General features: G+C 38.7%; 1 protein-coding gene across 1 annotated transcript in view; it reads right to left on the bottom strand.

The window, feature by feature from the left end:
• Window positions 1-714: 714 nt before the first annotated feature.
• The window catches only part of neto1l (neuropilin (NRP) and tolloid (TLL)-like 1, like), an 89246-nt gene continuing 79984 nt past the window's right edge, over window positions 715-9976 (bottom strand). Inside the window, exons 13-14 of the mRNA XM_085287312.1 lie at window positions 5438-6065; window positions 715-3415 (exon numbers count right to left, since the gene is read on the bottom strand). Coding sequence (XP_085143438.1) covers window positions 3328-3415; window positions 5438-6065 — 716 coding nt within the window. The 3' untranslated portion in view covers window positions 715-3327. The remainder of the gene's footprint in view (window positions 3416-5437; window positions 6066-9976) is intronic.

Below are 9976 nucleotides of genomic sequence, written 5' to 3'. Positions count from 1 at the left end.
TCCCCTACTTTTATTGTCCGAAGTGAGAAAACTTGTGGTGCAGCAGCTTGTTTGATTAAAAACAAAACACAAAAAGCATTAAACAAACAATATATACAAAAAACAACTAAATATAACTTAAATTTCATCCATACAAATTAAAAAGGTTGATAGGCGATGGTACAAATGACACTGTTAATCTTTGATGGTTTAAACTTTTGTCCCAAAGTTTAGTACTGAAATTCGTAATGGCTCTTACTGGCCTTGGTGCATCTGCTGCTCCCAGACAGTTACACCATTACACTATTCATTGAGTATCGTATGTGCTTATTTCATCTTCTAACCGATACCTGTTCTTAAAATGTCCAACAAATGTGTCAACAAATAAAATTGTAGGGTGTGTCCTTCAAAATGTTTGAAGATGTAGTTGAACTTCCTTGCAGTTTCTGCATGTTGTCTAATTGTTGTCTAAACTTTAAAGGCTCAGGTTGCCACACTGTGCAATATCATCATATAGGTGTGTGATCACTCAAACAATATGCCTGACAACAACCCCAAGCATAAATCCAGTGCAATAAACAACCATCTGGAGACACAAAAACAACATCCCTACATCTGATGGGATACCATTATCAATATCATAAGAATGTATCAAAAAATATATAATGACATCATGCTAAACATAATACTTAATTCAGTTTGTACTCATTTATTAAATAAGTCATCACAAAAAAAAATCAGTAAACATGAGTTTATTGAAAACATTCAGTCCAGCATTTTCTTAATGTGTCTTCAGTTAAAAATGCACATGAATAAAAAAACAAAAAACAAAAACAAAATACCACAATGCTATGAATTTTGACCAGGAGACTGAAAACGAATCGGTAAAAGTATCAGTAAAAATGAGACGAAATGGATGTTAGATGAAAGGCAGGGACAACCATGTATGCACCCATATATGCAGTTTAACATTAGTCACTTCTTCACTTCACCACATCCCCCCACCAAACAACCTGATTATCTACTGTAAAGACACGGCACCAAAATAGGAAAATATGTGAAATCAGCAGCTGAAATATGCAATTTTATATTTTCATGGTTACATTAAAATGATGTAAAAACCTGATTCTGCATTTTTTCTTTGCCTCCATGAATCACTTTACATTAAAGGTACTCTAAATTTAAAAAAACAAACAAACAAAAAAAAACTTTCAGTCTCATATCTGAAGTTATCAGCGCTCCGTGGCGGCTCAATCCAAGACCGGCGGGGAGCAAATGCACCTCTAGTCCAAAGCAAAGAAAAAAAAAAAACTTGATTCATACATCACAAACCTTTTTCTTTTTTTCTTTTTTCTTGATTTAAGGAATTTTCTCATAACATCACTCTACATTGGTAAAGTTGCTCTTTAACAACAGTTCACTCAAGATGCACATGGGAGAGAAACCTTAGCTCCAAATGCTGTCAAACTTGGCAAGATGCAGAGGAATGATGCATCTGTCTGATGTATCTGCAGAGAAATGAAAACACTATTACTTTAAGTCCGCTCTGGGCCCTTCACTTTTCTCATCTGCTTCCTGCTGCTGCTTGATCGAATTGATTCAGACTTACTTAATTAGCGGCGTGTCCGCCTCCATCTATAAACCGGCGGATGAGTTTGAGACTGTGTGTGTTTGTGTGTGTGTCCATTTTCAGAGAAAGAAAGAGTAAAGAAGACACAAAACAGAGAGAGCATGGATATGGTACCTGTGCTGAACATGTCTGTTGACAGACGTGTGAAGCAGAGAGACAACACACAGACCAGGCAGTGCAAATGTGTGTACAGAAAAGAAAAGCATTTTATTCGCTATTTGCAGGAATATTTATGTGCATGGCTGTGTGTATGCGGAAGGAAAAAAAATAGTGGAGAGTATGAATGTAAGTAATGACACTAAACACAGAAAAATAATGAACACATAGATGGTAAATTCAAATTCCCACAAATACAGGTAAGGACACAATGACAGTGAGTAAGAAATGTGTTGCATGTGTCACTGTGCTCAGATCCACTTATTTTACTCTCCACATAGTGCACGTCGTCTTATATTAACCAGCCTGCCAGTAGCAAGTGTTATCCGAGTGCAAGGCTAATCCTTCACTTCTGATCGAGTTGGATAAACGCATCACAAAAAGTCAATTAACTTGCCTGTCAGATACCTTGATTACCCGGAATTATTTAAACTCTCAGAGATTGAAAAGAAGTGTACTGCTTGGTGAAATAAATCCTTCCGGTTTGAGTCTGCGCTTCCTCAGAAGCAAGTCAGGCAGAAAAAAAAGGAGCAACATTTAATTGGTTGTGAGAGGAGAACGAGGTGTGCTGACAGATTGAGGACACGCTTAATGGACAGAGGAACTACTGACCAAAGGCCAATAAAACAAAGGGAAAGGAAAGGTGAAGCTTCAGTGTTATTTATTTTATAAAGCATCAGTAAAATCAGCCCTGAAAGATAACTCGAGTAACTGTAAAAACATTCACTTTTTCAATTTGCCTTAGTATAAAATCCTGTTTTAATACAAAGATATGAAGCTTCTACAGTAAGTAAGAGAATTAGGAGTTAAACAGATTTGAAGGAATCAAAGTTGCCAAAAATAAATAAAAATTAATTAAAGAAAAATGCTTATTGGAAAGTTAGCACATTTAAGAAGTTGAACTTATTATGTTGGAAATTGGAGCTCTGCTTTGTAATGATTCAGCCACACAATAACATGCAGTGTAATTAATCTATTTTGAAAACACCTTTTAACCCACATCTTATTCCTGTATGACTTAAGTATTGTTAGTAGATGCGTTATTTTCATACTCAGTTGTTAGTATGTTAATGCTTTAATGGGTATAGAAGAAGCATGCAGGAGTCATAAAACTGGACTTTGAGCTGTTAACCAAATAAACAGTTGTCCAATAGAATTAAATTCAATTAGGTTAGTAATTAGTTTAATTCCAATTTTGACTAATGTAAATCTTTCTAGATTTGACAAACCGCAAGCACCTATAATTGGCTATCAAACTCATGTATGCTACAAAAAAATACATGCTTAAAATAAACTTGAAATTTCCTGATCACTTGAGAATCTACGATGACACATATGTTTCTAAATGTCCCAAATCTAAAGTTCAGGAATGATGTTTGTTGTAAAGGTCCAAAGCTTCTGCAGTGAGACATCTGCACTGGCTACCGAACGTAGAGCAAAGAGACGATTTTCAAAACTTTGCATCTGCAGCAGTTTCATCTAGTCTTCATGTTCATCTTTGCACATTTAGTTTGTTTCATCAAATTGTCCCTTCATCATCATCATCATCAGCAGCAGCAGCATCATGCTGGTGTAAATCTCCGCTCCGTTTTTTCATATGTCAGTGACGCCCGTTCGTACTGATCCAGGATTGCACTATTCTCAAGAAGTCTACATGATGGAGACAATGCAACATAATGCAGAACATAAGCAGACACACACACACACACACAAACACACATATGTATATCAGGACAGCACATTTTTTCACAGTAGAAGACAAAACAGTGGGTAGCATTTTATGTGGCTACTCCATCTTACGCAGGCATGAAGCTGCAAGCATGATCTTATATATCGCTGAGTCACATTTAAACCAAATGAAACTTTAATTGTCAATTAAATTCAAATATGAATCAGAAAAGTTACATACATTTCAAATGTATGCATTGCTATCGTTGTTTCATATGGTGCTTTTTGCAACTTCATGAAAGCACATTTAAGGAGCATACGCACATCAAATGTTACACACAGCTATAAACACTACGCTTCGCAATTAACCAAACACAAAATCAAATACTACCACTGATCATGCAAATCTACAGAGGACTTCTTTATGAGTGTGTGATAAGTAAAGACTAACAGGATATTTACATCATCTCAATGTGCCTCCTTTAAAGCATGTAATGTGATGTTGTAATAAAAACATTTGAGTGTGTGCTTTTCCCTTTTGGGCCTTTATGTGAACTTAAGTGAAGTATGATTTTCCGTAGGCTAACTAAGGAGAGCTGGGAAGGGGTTAGACATATTAACTGATACCAGCACCAACTAAAGATGAAATTGGAGAAGTCCATGCTAATGAATATCCACTGAGTGACTTAATGTATGCCTTCAAGGGGAAGAGGACATACAGTAAACTTGAGCATCACAAAGACTTCAAACAAACTCAACACGGCCAAGATGGCTGCAAGCAAGAAAACCATCTTGGTGAAAATGAACAATTCAAACATAAACATAAAAAAATAAAATAAAATATAAACCTGCGCAAAACAAAAAAAAAATCACAGAAAAATAAAATACATAAAAGTATATATTAACTGGGCAAACGATGGATACACAACAACATATAAAGATGTTGATTGTTGGATAAGGGTGCTTACCTTGAGATTGTCTCTTAGACCCTAGTGGTGTTGTACTCTGATTCATGTTTGCTCAAAGAGCCAATGAGGCAGAACCTGAAATATCATGGCTCTTTCATTTAATATCAAACTCCTTTTGCATAGAGAGATCAAAATGCATAATGTGCTACAAAACAGCAATAAACGTCATTAGTGCTTTGATGGCGTCTGAGAGCCAGGCATGCAGACTTGGTAGAAAATTAATTCAGTTGGAAACACTCTGCACAGAGCACATAGAAAGTGCATGCAGGAAAACCTTGCATTTTTAAAGTTTTTCCTCCAAAAAACCCAAAAACAAATGTACTCTGATTCACATAGTGATTTTGTAAACATATACAGTTGCTTTTCAAGCAGTCACGGTACAAGTACAGAGTAAAATCTTTTTTCTATAGAAAATCTTGCTCATGCCAAAATAATGTGCTACTGGATAGAGATTACAAGTTATCTTTTTTTTTTCAGTTATCACAGTTAGAAATACAAATGCGTATTTTATAGCAAACTGCATTCATTTGAATAGATGTCAGTGAATTAAATATCTCTGTGAGGCACCGATTCAAGCCCTTGTGGAAAACTGTCAAACCAGACGATTACAGAGTTATCATCTGCTAAATTGAGGTCTGTGTCTTCTTAAAGATCTCTGACAAACCTCAAAGCACAGTAGAGTTTAGAGTAGGAAAGCTGTGAATCAACATTCATAAAAAGCTAGCTGGAAGAGGGTTTTTTTTTTTTTTTTTTTTACATTTTCAAGGATTAACATGCAAGACGGGACAAAGACATATTTGTCCTTTGTATTGCAGCCCTTTGAGAAAATGTTTTTAATGTAGGAAAAAGGGGAAATAACAAGGATCAATGCAAAAATAAAGGTTATTGTAATATCAAAATAATAAACGAAAATAGGAAGCTAAAATGAAAGGAATGCAAAAAATAAATGTAAATATCCCACATATATCTCAAAACATCCCCATAGTTAACTCTGGGGTTGTTGCTCTTCCCTGATCAGAAATCTATGGATACTGACCGCTGTACTGCCTTTTCGTGGCGTGAAAGCCGGTGGCTGGTGGTGGGAACTTCTTCCAGGTCGTCGTCCAGGTCACATCCATTGTCTGCTGCCTCTTGTGAGTAGCTGTGCTTCATGACCAAGATGCTCCTGCGATTTCCCGTGGCCGGCAACAACGGCCGCACTGCCATGGAAGGCTGCGGAAGGTCTGTGAGCAGAGTGGCAGCCGCAGCATCACGGGCGCTCAAGTTGCCCCGGCTCTCTCGTGCACTGAGTGACAGCTGGGATATGTGCGCGGAGCCGGGGTTGGAGGAGGAGCCACAGTGGTGATCGTGAACGCAGCGGGAAGAGGCACGGCGAAGGGCGTGGTAGTTCTCAAAGTCTTCAGCCAGGTCGACTAAGTCTGCTGAGGCCGCTGTGGGTGTGGTGGCGCTCCGTAACGTACACAGCTCATAGTGAGGTGGCTCAAAGACCTCCTGGAACATGGTGGGGTCAAAGTCCTCACGTCGCAAGATATACTTTTTGCGTGGCTGCTTGATCTGGACAATAACAGAGATGATGAGGAGAATGAAGACAATGCAACAGGTGACGCCAATTATGGTCCCATTAGTGTTGTTCAGGTTGTCCAGGATGTTGGCTTTCCTCTTTTCTGTAGTGTGGGAGAAAAACAGCAAAACAAAAAAGGTAAAGTTTTTTTTTATGTGAATGCAATATAATCCTGAGGGATTTACTAAGATAAACCCCTCCAGGAAACAGTGTACAGTGTTAACACTAAGAGCCTGATTTAACTTACTTTTAAAATGTATCTCGGGCAATTAGACCAGAAGTGGTCAGCAATGATTATAAGTTAAAACAACCGCCAAGACCTGCTGTGATTCAAACATTTAACCACTTCACACATTTGGCCACATGTCTTTTGTAGGCCACATATTTACATACATACAGTGCTGTAAAAAGGTGTCTTTTCCCCCTTCCTGATTTCCTGTTTTTTCTATGTTTGTCACACTTAAATGTTTCAGATCATCAACAAAATTTAGAAAAAGACAACAAAAGTAAATACAAATGCAGTTTCTAAATGAAGGTGTTTAATATAATGGGGGAAAAAGTACAAACCTACATAGCCCTGTGTGAAAAAGAGAAAAACTGTCATGGTTCTCAAGATCTGGAGAGGTCGTGGTGTGTGTGGTTTTTGTCTTCGCCTCTCCCACCAGGGTGGAACTGGACCTTGATTCCCCGCCTCTGAACCCCCCCTGAACACACACCTGTGGCTCATTCACACTGATCCTGGCAGACTACTTAAGTTGGCAAGAGAGGCTGCTTCCTCGCTGGATCGTCACATTACCTAGCGCCTCGCCTTCTAGATTCCCTGCCGTCTGGATTTCTGTGGATGTGTGTGAGTGAGCGTGAGCATTTTGGAGTGGACATTCAGAGTGAGTTGTGGATTAAGTTGAAGAGGAGTGTATGTACCCCGCCTTGGACCTTCCCCTCGGGCCCCCCTCCACCCCCTGGAGCCCCGTGTTATCTGTCTCACTGTATTTAAGTAGATATTCTCACTTGGTGCCACACTGTAAATAAACCCTCACCTTCTCTCTAAACTAAGCCACCCATAGCAGTAACAACTGGAGGGTTTTCGAGAATGAACCGCTGTTCTAAGGTCATGCCACAGCATCTCAATCCTCAATCGGACAGGACTGGACAGGTCAGGACTTTGACTAGGCCACTCCAAAGTCTTCATTTTGTTTTTCTTAAGCCATTTAGAGGTGGACTTGCTGGTGTGTTTTGGATAATTGCTCTGCTGCAAACTCAAGTGCGCTTCAGCTTGAGTTCACAAACAGATGGCCGGACATTCTCCTTCAGGATGTTTTAGGAGACAGCAGAAGTCCTCCATGCAGCAAAACAGCCCCAGGCCATCACACTACCACCACCATATTTTACTGTTGGTATGATGTTGCTTTCCTGAAATGCTGTCTTACTTTTACACCAGATGTAATGGGACACACACCTTCCAGAAAGTTTAACTTTTGCTTCGTCAGTCCACAAAGTATTTTCCCATAAGTCTTGGGGATCGTCAAGATATTTTCTGGCAAAACTGAGGCGAGCCTTTAAGTTTCTTTTGCTCAGCGGTGATTTTCGTCTTGGAACTCTGCCATGCAGGCCATTTTTGCCGAGTCTCTTTGTTATAGTAGAGTCATGAACACTGACCTTAACTGAGGCAAGTAAGGCCCTCGGTTCTTTGGATGTTGTTTTGAGGTCTTTTGTGACCTCCTGGATGAATCATTTCTGTGCTGGTCAGCCAGCCACTCCTGGGAAGGTTCATTACTGGTCCATGTTTTTGGCATTTGTGGATAATGGCTCTCTGTCTTCACTGGAGTCCCACAGCTTTAGAAATGGCTTTATAACCTTCTCCAGACTGAGAGATCGCAATTACTTTGTTTCTCACTTGTTCCTGAACTTCTTGGACCGTGGCATGATGTGTGGCCTACTTTTTGGTCTATCTTTTGGGGATTTTAAAAATAAACACCTTAATTTAGAAACGGCATTTTGTGTTTACTTGTGCGATCTTTGTCTAATATTTGATAATCTGAAACAATTAAGTGCGACTAACATACAAAAATAGGAAATCAGGAAGGGGGCAAACACGTTTTCACATCACTGTATCTGTTTGGTCTTTAAGGAAAAAAAAATGAAAATAAAACTTTGTTTGTTGTTTCCTTTTTATTTCATCACATGCCCTTTTACAAATGACTTTCGTCCTGCCAGCTCAACCACTAGAACAGCCCGTACAGCCATATTGATTCTTGAAACACTTCATTTCTTTGCAAGCCAATCCTAACAAATGCTGCACTTGACTGTTGACAGGTGGATGAAAAAAAATAATGGTTAAACGACTTAGTAGAAGTCACGCAGACAGAGCAGAAATCTTCAAAAGTCAGCTTGACACTTTGGGGACATGTGATTGACACTGGATACAAAGGTTGTGGTAACATTTTAAAACCAAGTGCAAATAAGACAAACACAACTGAATGCTTTTTAAGCCTTTCTAAGAGAAAGGGAATGAAGCATAATACAAGTTAGTTAGCATGCCTTGTTTACTGTAGTACAGCACAAGCCTTGATAACCAGCACATTTTGCATCACTCTGAGGATTTCATACTGGTTATTTTGTGGGGGAACAGTGTGAACTAACACAGCTCAGTCCCGCTCTATAGGATTTTCTGCTTACAGTATCCACTTCTAACTATCCGAGTCCAACCAAACTGAACCATTAACCAGGTCAGCACAAATTTGTAGACGCTAGAAGAAAAAAAAATCTCTAAACCACAAAACAAAAATGTCTGATGAAGAGATTTTGCCATGCTTTACTTTAGACTTGAGTTTTTATTTTAACTTAAGCTGTCTTACAACATTATAACATCAGTTAGAGATGTGCATCGTCAACCAATTAATGAAACTTTTTAGTGGTTATTGCCTTAATTGCCTAGCTAGATAGCAACATGAAAGCTGCCGCTTACACTGAAATTGGAAGCATGCTTTTGTCTGAATTTAAGGACCAATTATACATAACATTAGAAGAATTTCTAAATGGGAATTAGTGATGGGATGAGCAAATGGTCTGGTATGTCCTTTAAAAGAGCTTAAGCTTAAGATTAAGTGACTTCCATGAATTATCAAACAGATGGACATATATTTTATTACAGGATCACAGCTTTAGTCTATTTATAACACGGGCTACTATAAAGACACGCACACGCACACACACAGTACAGAGAGCCAATCAGGGTGACATTTAAATGCTTTATGAACTTGTAGTGCAGTGGACTGAGCTTCAATGACAGCAAATGGTTACATTCAGACATGTAAAGGAGAAAGAAATGAAACTTGACATTTTACTGCTAATGAGGACAAATGTGGGGCCAACACTCTACCAGAGCAGAGTAGGAGTCTGAGAGACAAGCCCTCTTCTTGCTGATTTCTGCACAATTTCAAACTCAGACTGTAGGCTGGAAAGGTATCTGGTAGTCTGAGTGAGTAATAGGTCACGCAGGATTTACCTAATTGATAAAATTTGTCAGCGGTTCTGCTTAAAGCTTCAGAGGGTTAGAGTGCACATTCAGAATACGCAAGCATCTTTTCTGTGCAACTTTTCGATCTGAGGGAGAAAATATATACAAAAAATAATATAGCAAGAACACATCTTACTTGCAAACCAGGCAAAACACTTTAATAGTCTAAAAAATACATGTATTGAATAAGAAGGATGCTGCATTATAAAAAGAAAAAAACCCCTGAACTAGTCAATTCTTACTCCACTTTCTTAAATTACTGAATAAGATCAAGGACACTGCAATCAGCAAACCTCCTCATTATAAATTATGAACAGCCAGTAATAAGATGTTTGGGATCAATGTATGGATTTGGTGGCATTACAATTCTGAGAGGAGTGAAGGACTGAGCGACAGAGGAAATGAAAAAAATGGGCATTAGCTCAAAATACGGGACTACAAAGGACAGTGGAGGGGCATCAGCTTGGATCAGTTTGACGATGGGTTCAAATTTGGGT

This window comes from Mchenga conophoros, linkage group LG9, assembly GCF_057382185.1.
Source record: "Mchenga conophoros isolate Kocher_MC1m ecotype Shallow Benthic linkage group LG9, M_conophoros_male_GT1.1, whole genome shotgun sequence".
NCBI lineage: Eukaryota > Metazoa > Chordata > Actinopteri > Cichliformes > Cichlidae > Mchenga > Mchenga conophoros.
The sequence above is the reverse complement of the archived record's forward strand: the minus strand, read 5'-3'. Positions and strand labels throughout refer to the sequence as shown.